Source organism: Gambusia affinis, linkage group LG07 (genome assembly GCF_019740435.1).
Source record: "Gambusia affinis linkage group LG07, SWU_Gaff_1.0, whole genome shotgun sequence".
Taxonomy (NCBI): Eukaryota; Metazoa; Chordata; class Actinopteri; order Cyprinodontiformes; family Poeciliidae; genus Gambusia; species Gambusia affinis.
In genome coordinates, this window is record NC_057874.1 from 29,209,861 (window position 1) to 29,234,498 (window position 24,638).

Here is a 24,638-nt window from a genome sequence, read left to right on the forward strand (position 1 = left end):
TTCTTTTCTTTACCAAGAATAAAAAAAAAAACATTTTCCTGTGTACATTCTCACAGAGGAAGGGCTGGTGTGGTGTAAAGCAGGAAAGACCAGGGATTTATAAACGAGACCAAGATCAGTCGGTCTGTTGACAGAGGAATGAGTTTCAGAGTCAGAAAAGGTTTTACCATTTTCAGTCTTTGGGCTCCATCTCAGCTGTTGCCAGGAAACAGACTCAGTTTATGAGCTGATTAATCCCTGCAGAACCCAAACGTTACATGTTGGTCAAACGTTGCCTCTTAATGACAGAGTTCACGTTCTGAATTCTGAGGATATGTTGGACTCGCGTACAAAATGTAAGTTAAATCTGAAATCATTCTCCATTATTATTTAAAACATTTTATAATTAGCTTAACAAAATATGTAGATTAACTTTTAAGAAAAAAAAAAGCACCCACTTTTGATATGGTATATTTTTTGGATGGATTTACATCTGTTACATGGTGGCAGCCTTTAAAAAGCACCACAAGTTATTCCACCACAGAATCCTCAGTTTACTGCTGAACAGTTTGGTGCTGCAGATATCACTGATGTTTGTCAAAATTAAGAAATAAAAACTTTGGTTGTGGCATTTTGGTGAGATGCCAATTTTTTCATTACTTAATGAATGACAGTGGGATTAGTGGCAGTGTTGCTGTCTCAAAAACAATAAAATTACAAATCTGTTACAGTATTTTCAGTGTATTCCAAAGAAACATTTGATTTTTTTAAAAAAAAAGTGGTTTTAATGGGTTTTTCTTTCCACATTCTAATTTGAACTGACTCTGAAATTTTCAGTTTTGTTTTCATGAAAAGTTAAAAGGAAAAAAAAATAATCTAACACTTTCGACAAAGTATTGCACGTAATGAATGTGAGCCGAGTTTGGATCCAGAGTTTGTGCAATGTCACTCCAGTTTTAGGTTTTGAATATTTTTGGAGTATGAAAGGCAAAAGTGACATTCGATCACAAATAAATCAAGAGAAACTGATGAAATCAAAGAAGGATCGGCAAAAAAATAGATTTAAACATAGATTCTTTTTTTTATGCTAAAAAATAAATCTTCAGAAAACTTTAAATTCACCTGTAGGTGACTTTCACATTTTAACATTCGGCGGTAAAAACATGTGCATCACTAATGCTTTAGTTCTGTTCCAAACTCATTATTTATGAGAGAAAAAATAAAATCAGTTAGCTTAGCTCAACGGAAAGTTTACTCGGGTTAACTGACAGCAGGAGTGAAAAAGGCTGATGGGCTGTTACAAACTGTGACTGTACACTGAGAGGCAGAATAAACCTATAAATGACTGCGCTAGTTAATAATCTGGTCAATAAATCCCTGACAAAAGAAGAACCTTAGCACCCGGAAAAAGCTTTAAAGTTGAAGTCGTTACTGGTGACTTTATGTTTTCCAATTAAGCAGCTAAAACTGTCTCTAAATATATGTAAAAAAAAAGAAAAGAAAATACACACATTAAAAAGGTTGAATTGTTTCCATACGCATTGTGGTTTTTAAATCTAAAAGAATTTATTCAGTGGACAAATTGAAGACTTTAAGATAAACTGTAAAGGAGTAATTTTTTTGTTTGTTTTTCATTGTTGTGCAATGATCCTTCAGAGGAACCAAGAACCAGATCTGTACAAACGTTAATGAATACACTGAAGCTTTGTATGTGCATTTAAAAGGAAGCTGAGCTGTAGAAAGACGTTATATAGGAAAGGCTGTATGAAAATAGATGTCACCTGTGGATTTGGTTCAGCAAATCCCTTTAATGATACAAACTACAGTAAGAAGAAGAGGAAAAACGCCAGGCTCTGGCTGCTATGCCACCTCTACTGGGAGGTTTTTGGTCAAATACAGGCAATTCCTGGGTACTGCACAACTTCCCACCTCAATGGTTTTCACCTCCGAGTACCCTGAAGAATTGAGCATTTTATTTTTGGCCTCATCATTTCAAGTGCAAAAAACATCTCTCACATCATTTCAGTGTATCTTTACCTTTGATTGTGTATAAAATAGGCAGTTAAGAAGTTACTTTTGATTCTCTATGTGCCAATCTGAGCGAATGTCCTTTAAAGCACATTAGAAAGAAGTTTTGATTGCTACGACTGCAGCTCTTTGTTCCCTACTGATAGTAAAATGTTTTAGAAGCAAATTAAAGCAGACAAGAGCTTTAAAGGGTAAGTCCTGAGCAGATGGTCGCTGGTGAGACACACGGAAACCCCTTTGTCACATATTAAATCCAACAACTACCTCTTGCCTAGTCTGTTGTTAACCGCTCACGTTATTAGCATTATGGCCCCATGTTACTATTAAAAAAATCACATGTAGTTTTTATATCACAACTGTTAAAAATCAGCCAGAATTTCGGTCTTGTTTTCGTATTGCAGGGCACACTTTTAACAGAATTTCAACAAATTGATGCTAAATCTATAAATTGTAAAGGGTCTGCAAACGAGAAAAACTTGATGTTCGCAAATCAGATTTTATGCCTCTACAACTCGATCCTCCTGATGTTCCTGATGATGAACATGTTTAGGAACTCAGACCAAGTTAACACTTAATTTGAGCACTTAAAAAAACTCGAGTAAGGCTCCAAAAGTTAACGCAGAAAACGAGGCTTGAATATTGTTTTTTAGAAACTAGTTGTTTTCACAAAGCAAGAATTTTTCAAATATCAAATTTGGAACATAGATGAAATTTTAACTTTGATTAGTTTGGAGAAAATTAAGAGCAAATTCTTCCTTTTTTATTCTCTATGAATAAATTTCCTTTTGGGCGTCTTTTCTTTGTCTCCGTCAGTGTAATGATGCATTATGGGTTTCTTCAGTGCCAATTTCCCAACACAAAGTTCTGCCAAATGCAAATGGAAAGCTCTGGCAGCGATATTCTCTGTTGCGTCACTGGATTTTGTTACACTCCTACTTTGGAGTGCTAATAAACACAACTGACTGGGTCACCTGATATGAACTGGAGATGAGTCTTAGCTTTTGTCCTTCCCCAATAAATGTGTCCAGATGTCCCTGAACCTTACAGAGGAAGAAAAGCTGCCCAGCCCTGAACTGCAGGACGAGTCGCTGCCAAATTCCCATTTTTTTGTCTGAACCTCCAACTGGTCATGAAGCAACTGGCCCATAACAAGAAAACATTTGGGAGAAAAATCATTGAGTTGAAATTTGTTTGTGTCACTAAAACAACTGGAAAACGGTGGCCCAAGATATTTATGATGACAACTGAAGTATAAAGGCTGCCACTGTAAATATGTGATCTGTATAACAGCTTAGTATTTTCACCAATTGAAAGAAGTGTTCCTCCTTCTACGTAAAACTACAGCAATTCAATAGTGAATACCCATAATAATAATAATAATAATAATATTAATAATAATAAAAGAATCTAAACACTGACAGAGGAAAAAGCTAACAACAATAATAATAATGTAACTTCCTCTGCAGAAAAAAATAATAAAATAAATTCAATCCAAAACTTTAAGCCAAGAGTGCCTACTGCAGTAACTTACATATTGTAAACTGGTCTAGGACACAGAAAGATAAAGAGATAGATATAGATAGACTGATAGCTACTACTGTACAGTACGCCACAGACAACACACTCAAGGGTTTGAACTCCACACTTCAAATCCGGTTGGATGCTTTTCTGACTTTGCAGGAAGAAATCATCCTGACGCCGAAATGAAAGCAAAGGAATGTTTCAGTTTGAGCCAAAAAAAAAAACAAGATTTCTGTGTGATCAGGATTTCCCACTGTTTTTGTCTTCATTTGCTGTGATGTACATTATCATCAAATTGCATCATAATTTATAGAATATTTTAGCATCAGCAGTGAATTGAATGCATTTCCTTTAACGGCGAGCAAATCTAAGACATAACTTTGTTCTTTTTTGGGAACAATGGCTGATTATCTGTGAACATCAGTGAAGAAACAAGCGACCAGCTTATGATCAGTGCTAAAATACGGCACATGGCAAGTCACATGGGAACGGTTAAAGGAAAAACAAAGCACTTAAGAAACAGTTTGGAATTGTAATAATCATCTTTCCTCAACTGCAAACAGCTTTTGAAGCATTCCTAAAAGATTTGAAGTGTGAGCCTCTTTTCTTTTTTTCCTTAAAACCCTCATCAGTCCACCAGAAAGACACAGACAGACAGATAGCTAGCTAGCTTCAGAAGCGTTTCAGAGGACAGGAGAGGAGAAGAGAGCGTTCTCATGGAGAGCCTCCTCCTCACCCCTTTACATCATGGTTTCTACGATGGTGTGGGTGGGGGCCTTCATCATTAGCCCCCTGTTTCCATTGGGGTCCAGAGGGCAGGTGAGCTCGCTGGGGACACGGTGGTCCGCGGGGCGAGAGCTGGCCCCTCCACGCGCCGGAGCCGCCACGGCCTTGATCCTCTGCAGGCCAGAAGGGAGGACACAAAGGATGAACAGACGTCAGAGAACGGAAAGAAAAAGCAAAGAGAGGGAAAAAGGCAAAAAGAGCAAGAATGAAAAAATAAAATACAAAATCAGTTGGAAAGAGAAAAGATGTAAAGACATGGGAGAGAAAAAAAACTATAAGCAAAGAGCTTTAAACTACATTTAGGAAGAATTAGGTGATTTATTTGACTTTCCTGATTTCTCGCCTTATACTGAACTGATGAATGAACTGATTTCCTGTTCAATCATTACGACCAGCTGACAACAATCAGTGATATTAGTTTGCAGAATCAGGAATAAATTGTCATTGTAGAATGGAGCTAAAAGAGTTTAAGAGCCATTCAACAGAAAACTTCACCCTTTAAATCAAATTAAACAAAAACACAGCAGTTTGCCAGGGACGTGAACACTTTATGAGTTTTAGATGAGATTCCAATAGATTGCAGTTTTTTATTCATTTCCTTCTCATCCTAATAATGTTTGTGTTGCAAGGCAAACTTTGAGCCTTGTTGTTGAGTGCAACTGTCGGTTCTCTGCTACTAAACTCCTCAGATATTATCTGAATGGTTATTTTTCGCTCCCTGTCATTTGGTCTGTAGACTTGTTGCTTTTGGATCAGTTTGATTAAATACATCACAACCAAGATGCAGAGAAATACAAGATCAGAATGATTATGCAAAGCAACACACACTGTTCAATTAAATAAACTAGTAAATATAAACAAATCTGTGCAAAACAGATGCATAAATAAAATAGCTTTGGCTCAAATTACTAAGAAATTCAAGTTATTTTAGGAGACAGACACTGATTCATGAAGCAAATTTAGCTCTAAACAGTTTGATTTTCCCATAAGAATTTATTCCTGATCCTCCAAACTGAGATCAGTGACTGTCTGAATAAATCTACTGAGTATCTGATGTTGATTTCTAGCTGCGCGTTTCACCCACCTCGATGAGGGGCCCATCAGACCGAATGATCTTGATGACGACCACCATGGGGATGCAGATCATGGAGGTCAGGGCCAGAGTCCAGCCTATTCCAATGGCCCAGTCAGGATACTGGTACATCTTGTTGTACGTCAATGGCTTGTATTTGACCAAAGAGAAGATAAAGCAGCCCTGTGGTGGAAAAGGAACACATTTAAACTAAAACTTTTAAGGTTTCAGATATTTGTTCAAAATAACCGTCATGAACTTATGGACAGGTTTTCTGTGATTCATTAGAAAGCCCTTACCATGCACAGTAAAGGAGTGACAACAGTCCAGCTCCATTTCATCCAAGGATTTGGTCTGTAGCCAATCATGTCCTCAATTGCATCATAAAAATTATCAGCGCCTGCAAAAACAACAGTGTGTGGTTCACAGCAGTAAAAGACAAAGCAGCTTTATTTTTCTTTCTTTTTATGTCTGCAAATTATTATTTCTACTCCAGGAAGTGAACAATGGGCTTCAGTGCTGTTGGGATTAATTATACTCACCATAAACCCAGGCAACAGCTATACATTCAAAGAATGCCACCCACAGAAGGCACACACCGCTCGCTGCATAGTAGTCAAACAGCTGGAAAACATACATGCCACCCTGCAGAGAGACATCGTTTTAGTTTCCTTTTTAACATTTTAAACCAAAAAAAAATACCTGGCTCCAACTGCACACAAACATTTTTGGAGGAAGTCGTTCCAGGCAACATTAGAGGGGAGGTTTAACATGTAACCAACACAAAATCAGCTTAAATCTGAGCAGATGACGTGTCTGAACAGGAGTGATTGTGCATGACCCCGGTGTCCTCCTGCGTATCTACAATATTAAAAACGGTCCCCAATTCTGGGAATCCTAAAGCTGAATCGGGCCGTGGCAGCCATAAAAAGAAGTTGTCATGGGAACAACAAAAGGAGAAACAGAGGGAATGAGTCGGTACAGTGAAAGTCTGCGTGAAAAGAGAGGAAGGAAGGATGGGAGTGAGGTATTATTGGTCTGAAACGGAGTTGACATGAATGAAGAACAGATGAGTGAAGGTGGAGAGGATCTTCTCAACAATCCTCCAAAAAAAAACGTACGTAAAGTCAAAGTATCGGTTTCTGTACCATTACACCTCAAACTGAATCTAGAAAATAGAAAAATAGACACCAGTGGTGACCTGACGCCATGGCAACATCCACAGGTCAATAATAAAGGAACTGAAACCTCTTTCTGCAACATTTCAATAAGATCAGATTAATCTGAAGTGGTTCAGACCAGTGATTGATTTTGATTAAAACTGAGTGATAAAACAATAATGTTTAATTAGGAAACATTGATCTGGTGAAGAGCAAACTGAACCATAAAGCATAAAGCAGAACAAATGTCTTATTGTCTGAGATCAGCAGGAAACCCAACAAAGGGTTGTGATTGAAATGCTTGGAGACGAGATGAGCAAAATTAAATATGCTGGAATGATTTTCAGTTTTGATTAAACATTCTGATACACAAAATCTGCATCCAAGTTGCATACTTGCACATATCCTGTCAATATATATAGAGATTTAGAATGAATAGCTCATACAGGAAGATAGAGAGATGGTTGAATATTAAATAAAAAAATACCTAGAGCATACAAACAGGAAGAGACAATTATGACAAAAGTACAGAATGACTTAAAGAGTCCAGGGGATTAATGAAAAAAGAGAATGAGGAGGAAGCAAGGGGATTTGGAAAATCTAAATTGGGTCTGTAACTATTAATACCATTGGATGGAAAGGAAGTTCTCATGACTTGACACTAAAAGTCATGAGAACTCCCCCTCCCTCCGCCATCGTCTCTCATGGGGTTCACACTAATAGCAGTCCAAACGCTCTGGTTCCAACTACATGAACTCTGAAAGGAGGTCAAAAGCTGCTGTGTTTATGTCAAACAAAACAACCAGTTTTAGTGCTTAACGTTTGGTCGAGGCGCCTTTATCACTCAGCACCTTTTTCAACCTCCTCATATTGTCGTTATTATTACCTTGGTCACCATGGTGAGTCCAAACAGGTAGCTGATGCAGCAGATGATAGCGATGAAGACCTCTCTGCAGTAACCCTTCCTTAGGAAGGACGGATACAGATCCACCAGTGATGTGATCTGCCCTTCCACCTCCACAAACTGCAAGACAAGAAAACGGATGGAAAATCAGATTTACTGCAGAACATCCAATGATCTCAACCTCCAGGATTTTAAACCAACTTCTCTTTTCTTTCCTGAGTTGAGTTACATTACTTTAAGTGCCATCTACTGTTGTAAGTTGGATTTGAAAACACACACTTTACTTGGTATGCTTTGGTTTTGATGCATGTAATTTATTGTTTTATATAGACAATAAAACAATAAATTTTTATTTATTTATTGTAAATGTAAATGGCTACATTTATTATTGTAGCCATAATAAATGACTACAATTCACCTTACTCAAAGGTCGTTTTGAAAGATTTTTAAAAATCTCCTCCTTGAGGTACTGCTGCACCGCTCCCCACCAAAAACAACCAATCAAGGCCAGGAGGAGGGGCTTTGTGCTGTCAATCATGCTTATGTACTCTCTGCTCAATGTGTCTAATCGACACTTCAGAAAGTCTGTTATATGTTGTGGTAAAAGAGTTGTAGTGTAGCAGAGAGCAAGGTGGAGGGGTTGAGTACAAGAGTGATTGACAACACTAAGACCCTCCTCCAGTCTCTGATTGGTTGATTGAGTGGTGCATTTCTGCAGTTAGAACTGGGAACACTGGGAGAAGACAGAGGTCTTACCAGTCTTATATTCTACTGTCACAACACAATAAATGTAACAACTATGTAAAAATATAATTTCCATAAAACTTGGACACTGCAGCTTTAAAAGGCTAAAACTGAAAAATAAAGAGATTTCTTAGACAATATTTAATTCTTGGTAACTCTGGAGGAGCTGCAGGCACCAAGAGCTCAGGTTGGATAATTTAATTACAGCAAAGCCAGTAGCAGAACAGCAAAAACAAAAGCCACATTCACAGTTTGCTACAAACTTATGTTGGAAACCCAGCAAAGAAGGTAGCAAAACATTTTCTGCTTAGATCAGCTACATTTGCTGCAAATAAATTACACACACATGGATTTCATCTTCTACTGTGTGAAACATTTTCGCATGTAAAGTTTTTTAGAAAAAATAAAAACTGTATTAGTTTGTTGAAAAATCCTGTTTGTTAGTTTATCTGCTGACCTGACTGTCGAGGCCAAGCAGCAGCAGCATAATGAAGAAGAGGATTGCCCAGAGTGTAGGAAAAGGCATCATGGTAACAGCCTTGGGGTAGGCAATGAATGCCAGGCCTGGACCTGCAGAAGAGCAGGAAGAGGAGACAGAAGGGGGTGGGGAGGAGCGACGTTAGAATCACATGATAATCTCATCTGATCTGCATCACTGTGGGGGGAGAAAAATGCCCCCAGACAACCGACGCAGAGCAGGAAGTGAAGAGTTAATCAATGTCTGACTACGGCACTCAGATCAAGCTTACATGTAAAGTATATTTAGGTAAAGATTCATTAAAAATATATATATATATCTAAAGCACATCTTTACTTACCTCTCGCTTGCAGAGCGTTAAGACACACTAACTGTACACACTCAACACATGACACAATTTCATTTCATTTACAAGCACATAATTAATGGCACCTTATATTACAATAAAACACACAAGTATAGTTAAAAGCAAATAAAGCACATTTATGTACATTTGTGTTTATAACAGTATCTCTGTGGAAGTAAGTCCGTTAGAAGAGAGATGTTACAGGATGCATGTAAAGTATGTTACCATAATTTAAAAAGGAAGGACCACTGTAAACACTGCTTTGACTGAAGTTGAATAAGCCCCAAATGCTTCAAAAAAAGCAAATCAAGCACATGAAGGTGTGTCCGATACATTCTGTTTATCCATGCACACGTTCCTCAAGCCATTTTGAATCCCCAACTGAAATACGGTTGACCATTTCAACGGGGAATGCAAAAGGACTATTGCAAAACAGCAGCAGATATAAAACTTGTGGTCAGATAAAAAGCCTGTGCTTTTTTTAAATGATTTATTTTTATGAGGTCGAATTTAAATGACGCTACATTGGGAACTGTAAAACAAAAGTCAAGGAACAAGGAAGCAGCCATAACAGCAAACAGCATTGCAGCTGATAGTAGAGTGTACCAATAGGTTCCACTTTTGTAGCAAATTATGACAAGGCATCCAACCAAACACCACGTTGACTCAAAAAGGTTAACCAACTCCAGCCCCAGAGGGAAAACAAACCTTCAGAAAATTAACCAAATCAAAGTAACTGAGTTCATGTTGATTACACATGAGTTCACTGTGCAGAATATTAAGAAGCCTTTATTTTATTTTATCCCATTGGTAAGTCATTTGAAGCTGTGGCGTGTGCCAAGCCATTGCACAGTGAAACTCACACCAAGGAGCAAGAGCATTCCTTCTCTTATTTAGCTTTAAATGTAAGTTCAGCCCTAACTGCTGCAATTAAGGCAAACTTACAGATTTTCTTCTGAAAACTTTCCTTTGCTTTCCTTTCCAAACATAAAATTCTGTGAAAATGTATGTAGTTGTCTATTTTATCTTGCTCCTGATAAGAATCCTGACAAATTCTCAGTTTAACACCGAGCATCATGTTAGCTTGCAGCGCTTTGCTTCCTTGAGCTTCTCTGACCAACACCTCACAGAGTATCAGCCCACTCGCCAAATAACACAGAGATTGGACAATTCTGCAAACTCTTATGTGGACTTTACAGAATTGTGCAATGTTTGCATCGACTGGGCTGCCAGCATATACTGTTGCTAAATTGACTTATAAAATTGGCTGATCTTGGGGCTTTAGATAAGGTGTGGTTCACAAAACCTGTTGATGAAGGAAATGGCTTTCTCTAAAATAATAAAACCTTTACATCAATCAATTGACTTCAAACAGCATGCCACCAAGTCTTATTCAAATAACTGGGGTGAAAAGCAATTCAGCGAAAAGAGCAGAACCAGTTTTGCAAACAAGTTCTTAGAAAACAGTCTTCCATCTCCATTGGCGTTTTAACCACTTTGACGTTGGGTGTGTTTACAGGATAAGTCATTAATCACCATGGTTCTGCTCTTGGTTTTAAACGTAGGGAAAATGAAATCCTTGTGTGATTCTGTCAAAAAGTGAAACCAAACATCCACAGTAACCTGGGCTCCTTTAATGGTCAGGCTTAGTGTTGGGTCGCATATGGTGAAAAAACATGACAGAAATCCGTGGAAATCTCATTGGTACTTAAAGTTGTAGAAAACTGATAAAGCAGGCCACCCTACAACAGTTTGAGTCATAGATGTAATCTCTAACAACAAATGCCTCTCAGTATGATAAAAGCCAAAGCTAAGGCGCCATCAGGTCGTGGCTTTAAATAAGGAACTTCTCAGAACCAAAACTCAAATCTTTAATCGTCACACTGACACGAATGTGCCGTAAAGTATCGCACAGCAGCTTTTCCTCAACTCTCCCCTAAAAATGTAAAGCACGACTCCCTCTGCCTTGTGCCAGCTTGCCTTATTTAAATGAGCGCGTACAAACCGACCAAATAGGTTTCTATCTGCTAAAATCTGCTTTTGTCAAGAAGTGTTTGATTGCGGAAGCTTCCATATTCCGATGCCGTCATTTATGTTTTAATCAGGGAATCCATGATGTTTCTAAATTGTCACTCAAGTTCGAAAATGAACGTAGAGGCTAATTCTCTTTTGGGTTTCGTTGCTGTTTTTCTTTTGAAATTACTGTTATTTAATTCATTAACCAGGAAGCAGCGCCCACCATCACTGCCGCCTTTACAGAACCCTCGTACCTGACTCTGCCACCTCAGCAATGTCCACCCCTTGCTCTTGTGCCATGAAGCCCAGGACGGAAAATATTGCGAAGCCAGACACAAAACTGGTACCACTGTTGAGGGCTCCCAGCAGCAAACAGTCCCTATGTCACACATATGTCATGAGGAGGATTTGTTAATGAACACACAAGGATCCCTTCAGCCCCCACACCCACTCCTTCCCCTACCACACCACACCCAGCCCGCCCCCTGAAACTGACGCCTCACCTGTAGCAGTTGTATTTGTACTTGTTGTAGCTCCCCAAGGATGTCATGGCGCCCAAACAGATGGCATAGGAGAAGAAGATCTGAGTGCCGGCATCAATCCACACCTGCCAAGTAGGGAGAGAGCAACAGAGAGGCTGAGGCCTGCTGATGACGCCTGGGTTATGGAAAGATAAACGTTTAGCATGGTTTGAAACCTTTGCTGGTGTTCTGTGCTTAGCTTTTATCTGCCAAGATTATCAGTTCCCTTCATAAGACAAGAGTACAGTGGAAAAAAACCTGGAACCATGGTACTGCAGAATTGATGTCATTACGACTGCAATATTCATATCATGAGGAAGTGGTGTGCCTGCAATAAATTCTGGGTAATTATGTAACGACCACACATCCAGGATCTGTATGACTGTCATCTATTTGGCAACCCTGGTTGCTCAATGCAGCAGAAAAGTTCTTTCCAAGTTCTAGAATCTTTAACATACAGTTAATGAGCTGTGAAAACTTTATTTGTATAAAGTTTTCAGGAACTTGCTTTTCTTTTTTTTAAGTTTTTTATTTTAACTTCTTCACTTGATGTAAAAAAAATAAATGTCCTGGTGACTAAATTTCTTTCCAGGAATTTCAAACACCATCAGACGATCTCAAAGTTCATGTCCAAACAAATCCTTTCACGAGAAGAAGGAAATATTTCTGTAATAGGAGCTGAGTGAAGAGGCTCTGGGATTCATGCAACACAGGAGGGAACCTACCTCTGGGTCTTTGAGGCGTTCGAGGTCAGGATACAGGTAGAACTTGATGCCTTCAGAAGCACCTGGCAGAGTTACGCCACGGATCAACAGGACGATAAGCATGACAAACGGGAACGTGGCCGTGATGTAGACCACCTGAGGTACAACACACACAGGAAAAGTTATTGTGGCTTCAGTTTGCAAAGAGAATCAGTTCCCTAATGTCAGAGCAGGAAGAAAAAGAAATGGCCGTTTCACACCACATCTTTGTTTTTGTATCAACATTTTGAGAATCTCAGTTAAATTTAAATAAATGAAAATTATTATTTATTCCACTCTGACTTACCTTTCCGGTGGATTTCACACCTTTCCAGATACAAAAGAAGCAGATGACCCAGACCAGGAGTAAACACAGGGCCAAGTCCCATTTAACGGGGCCGATGTCCTCGATGCCGTTGCTGATACCCAGCACATTGTGTCTGCAAAACAAAATAATAATCCATACTTATCCATAGAGATCACACCAATGATGAGTGATTCACATGAGGAACACAACGGACATGAAAGCTGTGTGTGGGTATAGAAGTGAGCAGGTGTGAGGGATTTTATGTAACTTACTCCCAAAACTCTGTGACGGGGGAGGTAAAGTTGGAGGCGTTGGTGGCAACCCAGATGGTTTTGTTCTTGCGGTAGGTGTCCTCAATGCATTGATCTGTATTCCAGGGCTGATTGCATTTGGCCCAGGGCAACTCTGGCTGGAAACACTGAAAGGTAGTTTTAAAAAAACAGGTCTGTTAGGGCATGTATTTAGACAGATTCAATTCCCGTACAACTTTTAGAATAAAAAGGAATTTAACAGTTTTATATCCCCACCTGGAACAAGTAGTAGAGACCCCAGGCGAGGATGACGATGTAATAGATATTCAGGAGGGATACAATCACAATGGAAGCGTAGCCAATACCTGCAAAAGAGAAAGGATTCAAATTTAAAAACAAAACAACAGTGTTGTTGTTTACAGACATGTTGGAGGCAACTGGATGAGTCCATTTTGGTTTGAACAATTAACTTTGAAGGTCATGAAATCATCTCACAGAGCTCAGGATGAAACCTAGATCCTGTCAGTTAAGTAATATTTTATGATGCATTTTGTGCAACAACAAGATGTTCTCTGTTGGACTGTAGCTAGAAACCAAGTTGTGAGTAATTAAATAAAAAAAATTATAAAACAAACCTCCTTGTCCACACAGGAACATTCAAAAAGTTAATTTTCTGCCTCTCCAACAAGAATTTAAATTCAGAAGAACGTCTGTTTCATGTAAGTTTTTATCAATAAATCTGGTTTCTTTCAACTTGTAGGCAAAAGCTTAATGGATGCCAGAACTCCCATTCTGACAATGCATGGTAATCCTTTTTTAATACTGAAAAGTGTTTGTCCAACTCATCTGCACAATATAATCCTGTACTCTATTCTGAGAACATACTGTGACCAAGCAGAAATGGCCAATCCCAATCCCTGTCCTTGGTCTGTTTCTACAGTCTGACCCATGTAGACTCTGATAACAGACTAATAAGTGATTTGGAGGGCAGCTGTGAAGGCCTGACCCCTTCAGGTCTAATCACATCCAAAGGTAAGAGAAGAGTCACAAACATGAGGGCTGACATACCAGATGACATCTCTTCTCATAAAATTATTTGCAAGTAGAGGATGAAGGAATGCTATCCATCACGTTAAATCATGACGAGCAACTCCTCCAGTGTCTGCTGGGAGATTAAATTACAGCTTCATAATTATCATCAGAAAACACTTACTTTAAAAGATAATGTGCTGTCAAAACTCAGATTGCAAACTTGGCAGGTAAAGGAGATTTGCAGTTTTGATTAAAAAAAGTTTTTAAAATGAAGATATGATCTTTGAACAGGAGACCAGAACCTGGCCTTGAGAGGTTTGGTCACCAAACCAATTTCTTTCACAAATATCCTCCTAGGCTGCATATTTCAGCTGATTCAAGGTCCAACCAGTATCAATGTTGTTTTTAACCTTGACTGACAGAAAATCTATATTTCCAAGAATGGTCAGATAAGTTTCATTGTGTCACTAGTTGCCTTGACACCAAGATAGATGTAAACACATGATCTTGGCAAGTGTTTTGTTTTGAAGTATTCTCTTTGACAACTTAAGGAGGGAACGTAATCCTCCTGGAGTGAGAGCAGGTGCAGGAACTCTGATCACAATGGATTAGAATCTGGAGTAGAGTTCACACAATGACCGCAGACACAGTAAGTCCTCATAAGGACATTAAAACAAGCTTTGTATGTGCTCAGGCACAGCCGACAGCGGCCACTCATCCAAATTAATGTCCTTCAACGTCACCGGCCATCTGTGAGCACAAGTGTGTGTGTGTGTGTGTGTGTGTGTGTGTGAGAGAGCGAGAGAGAGAGAATAGAGAAGCTTGAATTATGAAACAATATTCTCTCCCTTGTCTGCCATTTGTGTGTCTCTCTATGTATATGAATGTGAGAACTACTTTGCCAACAAATCATGTCCTTTTAATCACTTGACCAATTAGTAGCTGTAACATCCTCACATCTCTAAATACACACACACACACACACATTTATATACTCAGATCACATGGGACAGTGCTGATCAAACAAACAGATGTGTCCTCCTCCATGATGTCATTTCTTCAGCTCTTTGGAGGGATGACCTTGCCTGACTTCACTCAGTTTCTCTACATATGCTCCAAACTCATTTTTTTAACTGCTGGAGGTTTTCCTGAGTAAATAATCTGAAGATTTGTCACAACAGGTAAAGAATCTAAAGATTATTACTAGCATGCTTCCTGTCAGTTCTTGCATGTTGGCGTCTGTGGAGGATGTGGATAGAAGGAGGAACTTACAACATTATCTGATGATGAGCAGCTGCCGAGTCTCCAACGGCCTCATTGCTCATCATCTCTCTGGTCACACTTTTATTTTTGTACCCATTTCATCTGACTTTTTAGAATGAAATGCGATCAAAAACCAGAGGACCAGCTGCTTGTTTTGTACAAAATGTTTTAGTTTTTGCAAGAGTTTAATAATGAACTAAAGGAAACGGCTCCCATCTAGAGTCCTGCTGTATTTTTGAGCATTTACATCCAGAGTTTTCATATTCGTTCTTCTTCATCAGTGGTTCTTTGGGTTTGGATAGTTTTAACTCATTTTGTTGTTTGATGAGTCAGTTCACTTTGACCTATGAATACTTTGAAACATCAAAAGGCTCTTTGTTACCGGAGGTCCGTCTCTAAAACACAATTTGTTTTCATCTGAATGTGTGTAAAGTTTTTACTTATTATCCTCTATTGTAGCAGATGTATTTGTCCTGTTCTCTTTGTACGTTTCTTTCCTCCTACCCAGAAATGTCTCAGACAAACTGCCCCCCACCCGTCTGGTTCTGCTGGTGATATCGTCCATAAAAGGGATTCTTATTCTGTCACTGCTCCAGAAATGCATGCAGGGCAGGAGATTGACTTGAGGGGAATGTTTTCTTATGATGCAACCAGGTTTTCTAGGTTAAATAATTAACTATACCTACTCACGACTGAGAAACCAGAACTGTTTTTTAACCAGGTTTGCTTTAAATCATGTTTTTATTAGAAATTACCTTAACCTGTGTTGTTACCCCTACCTATACAATTTTAATCTTTCTGTTTCTGTTCTGTCTTAATATTTTTCAGCTGATCAATAACTGATATCAGGATGTTATTTATCCAGGTCAGCTCAACCTGCTGCTGTCTGTAAACAAAAAAACAACATCTCCATTGGCTTGGTGGTTTTATTTCATGCTTTATGATCATTTTTCAACTCCAGCTGTTAACAATCAGGAATCTACAGCTGCACATTAGAAACAAATTTATACGTCCACAAAATGTTGATTTTTATCATTTTATTCATTTTTACCATGATGTACATGTTTTGTGTTCATCTCATATTTTTTTCTTGACTTTTAATTGTTTTTTTCTCAGTCTGATTCATTTGGTTTTGCTCTGTCTGGCTGCCTTTGTGTCGCTCCTTCTCCCATCTTTATCAATCCATCTGTCGGCGGCTCAGATCCCACCACCACCCTGCTCTTTTCTTCCAAGCCCTCTCTGATGTGTTGCTGTGCTGTTACCATAGAGACGTGTAACTCAGGACACTGTGCATACCGTCTTGTGTCTGAGTGTGTGTGTTTGAGACAACCACAGGATAATGTGTTAGAATGTGAAGATAAAATGGCAATTGCATATGTGAGAGTGAAGTAAAATACGTTAATCTTATTTGGCAGGTAGTGAGAGGAGCTGGCCGGGAAAGCAAGGGCCAAGAAGAAAGAAGATGCTATTGAACATGGGCGCTGAAAATGGAGGAGAGGGGGAAAAGAAATGCGTAAAGTCGACTTGATCAAATAATATCACAAAACTTCCCAGAGCCATTAGATGAGCTTTCTGGGAAAATGAAAAAGAAAGACAAGGTGAGATGTGGAGAAGGTTAAAGCACTGAACAGGCCCAGTGTGTAGGTGTATCAGCGCAGCCCTGGTTGTTGCCTGGTGACGGCTGCTGGGCAAAGTCGCTCTTATTGGAGGAGAATCTGGTGTGACTCAGCCATTCCTCTGTCAAAAACAGCAGAGGTGTGGAAAAAAACCTGAATCTTAAATAAGAGAGAAAGGCCTGGTCTCTCTTATTTGGTGATGGGGAAATTGCTTCAAGAAAAATCTGATTATAAAAGGGCGGGGCAGGTGGAGCAGTGGACAAATGTCTACTTCTCCACCTGCAAACAAAACAGGTTTTTTAACTAAAATTAAAAAACTAATTTAAGATTCAAAACTGCATTTATTAATTAAACATAAAAAGAAAATTGTTTCTCATCCTTAGAGGTGCAGCGATCATCAAATTCCTGAGTCACTGCTGCAGAGGATAAAAACAACGGCTGGTTGCTTGAGGATCAGTTGCCTGTCGCAGAGCTAAAGTCCAAAACTGTGCATACTTACGTGTAAATGCAGTTACATAAACAAGTTATAAATATACAGCAGTGTTTAAATGTCAACCTCATTACATATATTGTTCTATAATAAAATAGATTTCGGTTTTTACTCCCCTGCTTTCCCAAGTGACTATTAGAGGGACTTTCAAAAGGATTTCCCATAATGCATCCCTTCACAAGCATGTGAAGCAAATTCTCTTCAAATCAATAATGGTGTTGTGATGCTGTTGTTAGCAAATGCTTCAAATTTATTTTATTTCTCACTTTTTCTGCTCTTCTTATTAGGAATGATTCTGATCCGATTCTTCTTTGTGCTTTTAAATTCTGTGAGTGATGCTGACACAAACCACACGCTCCAGGTCTGCTCGTCCATATACGAGTCAAACGATGGCGGTCTATGACTGACGAGTCAGGGGCATGACAGAGGTCGACTGACTCCTGCCTCCCTCGCTGCATCAGCTGCTCCACAAACCACATGGAAATGGCAAAAAAAGCAACTCAATCCCATTTCAAAGTGCTAGAATCAAAGGCACTCCTGTTATTTTCTGATTGAATTATGATGAAGTTCCAGGCACATCAGAAGCACATGGTCATGTAGTACGGCAGGTTTGAATTATTTCTGAAAAGGTCATGTGGAGACATTCAGGAGAAAGTTAAGTTTTCATGGCACTGCAGTCTATCCAGCAACTAATTCACAGATGGATGCTAATGCTAACTTGAGTTTAAATGCTTCAAAGAGGGGAAGACATGACTGTAAAACTATGAAGGCTTAAAATGTGTCCAACATGTAAAAGTTTCACTCTGACATCAGTGATAAGGAGTTCTCATTTGTCAAAATAAATAAATTGCCTTCTACACAGGAAGGGTTTGAACTACCTGGTGTACAGGTTTTGTTTTCATTCAAATTTACCATTTTAGCAACTGAATTTTAATAACGAGCTACATACCAGTAAAAATGGGACAAAGCTTCTCCCAGCAGGTGATGCCGCCCTCAGAGGTGAACTGACCAAGGGCAACCTCCAGGAAGAAGACTGGCAGACCTCCGCCAAACAGGAAAATGAAGTAGGGGATGAGAAACGCACCTGGAAATGGGAGACGAAACCAAACCCAACAGATGAAGTCAAAGATAAGTAGTTAACAAAATGATTTCTCAAAGCATTTGATGCGTACCTCCACCATTCTTATAGCAGAGGTAAGGGAAACGCCAAACATTCCCTAAACCTACAAATCCGCCGGCCACAGACAGGACAAAGTCCAACTTGCTGGCCCACTTCTCCCTCTGGGGGTGCTTCCCCTCCGCCTCGTCTTCAGGCCGAGTTCCAGGGCTCTTTCCAGGAGACGGCTTCAAAGTGTCCTTATGGAAGTCTTTCAGACACTGAAGTTTCTCTTTTTGTGCCATTCTGTGGGTAGAAAATGCAGAAATGTATGCATAACTTCATATTAAAATCATTTTAAAAAATTGGTGGAGAAAACATTATTCAGGAAATGTTGCTTAAATATTTATCCAAGTAACTTTGCATAAACACTCTGGATGCCCAGTGTGCCACAAACTGCGATGGACTGCAAAATCAATCCACATAACCTGATAAATCTAAGAGTTTCTCTACTGTTTTGTGTCTTTGTTAAACAAAGACAGCAGTTAAACATTGAATTCCTTCCTTCAAAGTCTGGATTTTGATTAAAATGATCAATGCGGAAAAAACAGGAATTGAATCTATAAATGCTACGTTTAAAAAAAAACAAGTTATATTCTCCAAAAGAATGGATCCCAGTTGTTTTATTATTATTTTACTCTTTATACCACCACTCAGCAGCTGCAGATAAACATCTGTGCAGAAGTTCTGCTGCTCGACTTCATCGTCTCTTCTGGAAACACGCAACATGTGAAGCAGGTGCAGACCAACTTGTAATGGTGTCATTAGCTAACCACAAATCCTCATTCCATCACTGAACGGTGGTTCAACATGCAAATTTAATAAGACTTCATTTGTAATATATATTGACGGTCATTTCTGTTTGTTTAAATATGCCAGAAATGATCTTTTGCTGATTATACGTTATTGTAAGGCTAAAAGTTAAACAGCTACCAGAGAGATATTTGTACCAATGAACAGAAACCTAAACTTTAATGAACCACTTTACTTCCTCCTTCTGCACTTCCTCATTTGCTCTGACAAAAATGTAGAAACAGAAGAACAATGTAATCATGATCAGCAACTTCAGCTGTAAATTTCCACCCGATGGTGACAGCGAAGGAGAAAAAGAAAGTCAGGAGAGAGACACATACTTAACAGTCAGCACATGCCTCCAACTGTGGGAAATGTCACATCCTTATCTTTATTCATCGGTCCAACTGCTGCTGCACCTTTATGACCCGTTTCTCTCATTCATTCTCTAGATCTGACTTAATGATAAGACCACATTTCAGAGAAAACCCCAACAGCTTTGTACTGTTTGAATATAAAAATGCTCATTTGTGCATGATGTATGAAATTGGTGAATGTTTTGAATAGATCAAACTCTACAAACTTCTTATTCTCTCTCACAGCAAACTTATTTTGTCACAGTTGACTGTCGCCCCTCGATTGGACCGCGTGCGCACAAGCACATGTCAAACACTTCCTGCTTTATGAAATACTACCTCCATTATGTTTGAGGTAAAACACTGGTAAGAAACCAATTTAAAAAGCCCAACACAACCTTTTGGACAAAGCAAATTCTGTAATATTTAACATAGTTCTATGAAAACATCACATTTCCATTAAGTTACAACCGATTCTAGTTGTAACTTAAAGTATCGAAGCTTGTCAAACCAGAACAGAATTATTTCACCTTATGAATGGCTAAATCTTCCATTTGTTTTAATATTTAGTATTTTTAATCTTAGAACAATGAAGACAGCATCTTCATCTTTAATACTACCTCAAAGCAAAAGGGGCATTTCACATCGTTTTTAAGGATTCTGAACGGTAATTGACCTTCTGTAGTTTAAAGTCTAACAAATTAAGATGAAACTGGACGATTCTATGATTAACAGTAGTTTACTAAGGTCATCCAGGTCATTCACCAGGACCAGGAGAAGAATTGCCCTCTGCTCTGTTTGGGGTTTTTCTTAGATCAAACTGGACCAAGAGTCTGGATTTGATTAGGACCGTTTCAGAACTCAGCCACAAACACTTCTTTCTCAGCCAGATGACTTGCATAATTCACTCTCCTATTTTAAGAACATGTACCTTTTCAGTGAAGTGGCCACCGATTGCGTCCACTAACATCCCCAGCCTCCCCTCCCCCACCCTGCTCCACCCTGAATGCATTCATCTGCCCGTGTTACTGCTCTTCCCATTTCTCACGTTGCTGTTTTCATGACATGTCACTTTTTTGCATTTCGTTTCATTGTTGCAAATGGACCATTTAGGATTTAAACTAATTGGGCTTACAGGCTGTTTTTTGCATCACTCAATTCCAGTCTTCAGTGAGACAGATGTGCAAATTTGGAGCCAAGAGAGAGAAAAGAAAAAGTGTCATTTTGGAGAAAATGAGCCAAACTAATTCACCAGATGGACACAAAAATTTCAAGGATTCTTCCACTGGATCGCTCTGAAATCAGCTCACTTTGCATCCCCACTTTCTGCAGCTTCAGTCTGAAGCATCCACAAACTTAGCCTTGTTTCATAAAATATTCATTTTTCAGCAACTGAAAGTGTAACAGGAAAAAAAAGAGATTACAGAGTTAATCTTGTGAATCAGACAGAAGGGGGTAATAGTAAAGGAATGCAAGAATTTATGGGGGAGGGGCATTTCTGCTTCAGCTGCCAGGAAGCACAAAAGGTGACATGTTGAACGGAGAATTACAAAATGACATTAATTTGACTGAAAAATGAGAGCAGCCTTTTGTCAGATGTAATTTGATTGCATCACGCTGTAAATGATTAAGCACGTATTAAAAAAAACACTGACAGGAAGTAAAGCCGTAACATCACTGACTTTCAGTAAACTCACATCATGGTAGTTTGGGAAACGTGGCATGGAAACACAGCACATCGTTTAAAGATTACAGGCTGACACACTTTGCATAAATCATGCAAAAAAAACTTTAATCAGAGGGAAATTATCTGGTCTGCATGCAGGTGAAGATTAACTGGATGCAGTAATCTTCAGAGTTTAAGAATATGGTTGTGCTGACTAATATAAACCATGAACAGAAAACTCTCTGACAAAATGTAAAATTCTAAAATAAAACTTTGTATAAGGGCTGATTATATAATCTGTAAAACTTTTAGCTGCTAAGTCTTGTGGTGAATGTTGAAGTTGATGTGCTAAATGCATCACATAGCTGAGGCCAAAATGGCATTGTTGCAAGTACAATGATGCAATGTAAGATCATAGATGATAATGATCAGATAGATTGTCATTTCATTTTCTAATAATGCTCTAGAAAGAAGAGTACACAGGATGGCCATGGTGCATCTTGCTTTTCCCCTTTTGCTGTGATGTTTTTCAACAGAGTGTCAAATTCAGCACAACACCAAATGAAAGCCTCCTGTGTCTGTTTCTGGAGTTGTAGTTTTGTTTGGGGGAGGGGAATAAAAAGTGGATAGTTGGTTCAAAGAGGAGCCCAGTACTAATGTAGAATAATCAATAGTCAAAATCATGAACTGTGAAAATTTATTCACATAAAAATAAAACATTCAATTCTGTCTGTTTCACTAACAGACCAAATTTAAGTGCAATTAAGATGGTCTAATCAAAGCCCAAACTAGGAGGTAAATGATGGTGGTGAGCTATACTACGAAAATATTTATTCAAATTTCATCATATACATTTTCCTTATGAGAATAAATTACAATCAACTAATTTACAGATTAAAGACAAAAAATGAATACATGCAAGTATCAGCCACTAGGGGGTGCTGGTTTGTCGGACTCACCATGTCACCATTGTTTGGCAAACTGTTTGCCCTCCATCATGCTCAGGAATGACAACAAGAAAGTAACCGATATTATTTCTAATAACATTATGCTGAGTGTTAATTGGCATCTTTACTGCCAAGTAAAACATCATATTTCAAAGCCCAACACATCCAGATACAATCATACAAGATTAATGGGGCAGCTCTAATTTGAGAGCCGGAGTGGGTCAGTGGTTCATGTCAGTTAATATGTACAGCAGCAGTCAAGAGGGAGCCTAATGTGAAGCGAAGGACGCAGGGGGATACAAGGTTCAAGAACAGATGATGCAAATTAACTGGGTGGCGTTTCTCTTCATGGGGTCGGTGTAAATTCCCAGAGTCGTACTCAGTTGTCATTTAAAGAGACAAGAACGGAGTCACATTTATAGCTTAAGATTTCCCTAACACACCCACTTTCCACAAACCTCAGGTTACACACCTAATAAATCATTTAACAGCAAACAAGTCCTTCGTTAATACAGAAGCTTTCAGCTCCGGTTTGGCAAACAGGAAGACAAAACCTCAATATGTTCCCTCATGGTCAATTTAGCCCAGACTCATTAGATTTCAATCTTTAAACACAATTTATTTTTCTTGAAAGAATCAACAATAACCAAAACCCAAAGGATTCTAGGATCCCTGTAGTGTCTTGAATCCTGAGACATTAAGGAGTATCAGAGGGGGATTTGTATCTCTACTGAGGATCGGAAGATATTCATGATTCATGACATCCTGCAGATGAGATTCAGGGTTAAAGCAAGGAGATTAAAAGTTAAATGAAAAATGAAAACATTATTCAGTGTGACGCTCAGAGCTCATAGAAGTGTGACAAATAATCCAAATTCAATGAATAAATTAAAACCCTCTCTTGACGCGTTTGTGAGTCGATTATAAAAAACTTCATACCATTTTATCAACCAAGTTCTGAAACAAGATGTGAAAAGACTGGAGATTAACAAACCAACTTCAACAATCTGAGTCTGTCTGTCCGTCTGTCTGTCGTTTTATCACCGTTTCCCATCAGTGTGCTGATTTAGCGACTTTCTGTCATTCTGGGAAATAAAACTCAAGGGAAAGTCCTTCGCAGTTTTGAAATACCAGAAACTGACAAACGAATACGTGCGACAAACATCATTTAGCAGTTTGCATTAGTTTAACTTTGAAGCACTCAAAATGTCCAAACTGATCCTAAAATGGAAACCAACTTCATGGGTTTTGACACCAACACGCAGACAGAGCCTGTCAGTGAGGCGCTTTCTGTTTCCCCTCCATCACGTTCAGGCATCAGGAAACAACCCACTAAATAAACCGGGCTACTTTTTTAAGACGTTTCAAACATTGGAGGCAGACGACTCAAATACTCAGTCCAATATGAGGAATAAACGAGACGCTGTGCGCAGAGAACGGCGTCTGTAGCGTTTAAATGAAAAAATATGTGACAAAAAGAGGAAGTTAAAGAAAGCAGGAAGCGAGACAAAAGGTGGAGAGGGAGGCGGTGAGGAGGGAGGCAGCGCTCGGTGCTCAGAGCGGCGGAGGAGCATCTCCGCCTCCAGAGCGCAGTGAGCGCCTCGCTTCCCCTTTTCACAACGGAACTAGAACACAGCAGCCCAACCGAGCAGCACTTTCCGATCTGGGTTCGGATGTAAAGCGAGTCAAGATTAGAAAAACGCTTTTTATGAAATTGTGAAGAGGGAAATGTTGCGGCTGACAATTAACTTTCTCTTTCCCAACAGAAAAATATAGCCACATTTTCAAACCCAAAGTATAAAATCAAAGTTTGCAGCGTTGAATTCAGATATGAGGGGAAATGCAAACCCACCAGTAAAACCTTCCTAAGCGCACGAAGCATTTCCAGAGAAAGAGAGAGAGCTCTCTCCACGCTTGACAAAGAAACATTCCCGCATCCACGCAGCTCCCGCACAAACACAACTAAACTGTGAAACGGCTCAGGACTGAGTTTATCTGTTACTGCTGCAGATAAACTTTTCCTGTTTTTCATCTTCTTAGTTTGCAAAGAAACCATTTTTCATTCATACACATAAGAGTTGGAAATGCGTTTAAATTTAACACCCAACAAAAGAAAAAATCCCTGAAAAACGCAGAAAAGCATCATGGTCATCCATCTCAGTTTAATTTTAAATGAGTGTAACATGGATAAAGGTTTTTTTTTTTTTTTTCTTTACCTGCTACGATGATGTGATGTTTTCTGTTATTTTGTCCTTTTAATGTCCTTTGCGCTCGGTCCCTTGTCCGGTTAGTCTTGTCCGTGTCCTCCCGTGTCCGTGAGAGCGACTGAAGTGTGGACGCGTCGGAAGCTTATATTTTAGCCTATTTATAAGCTTCTCTTTCTGACCTTTGTCTCTTAAAACCGGGGGACCAGAGACATCAGCGGCAGTGGAAAATCACCGGCCTGCCTCCTCTGAGCAACAGG

At 39.1% G+C, this 24,638-nt stretch overlaps 1 protein-coding gene across 1 annotated transcript; it reads right to left on the reverse strand.

The window, feature by feature from the left end:
- Positions 1-752: 752 nt before the first annotated feature.
- LOC122834665 (sodium- and chloride-dependent taurine transporter-like) lies at positions 753-24,638 on the reverse strand. The gene is made up of 15 exons (XM_044123320.1): positions 24,391-24,638; positions 18,430-18,659; positions 18,207-18,341; positions 13,133-13,221; positions 12,878-13,023; positions 12,606-12,738; positions 12,281-12,415; positions 11,538-11,641; positions 11,289-11,413; positions 8,652-8,764; positions 7,433-7,570; positions 5,929-6,031; positions 5,686-5,786; positions 5,399-5,569; positions 753-4,427 (listed from the first exon to the last, which is right to left on the reverse strand). Exons 2-15 carry the CDS (start codon positions 18,656-18,658, stop codon positions 4,269-4,271), a joined length of 1,881 nt encoding a protein of 626 aa, XP_043979255.1. The 5' UTR covers position 18,659; positions 24,391-24,638; the 3' UTR covers positions 753-4,268.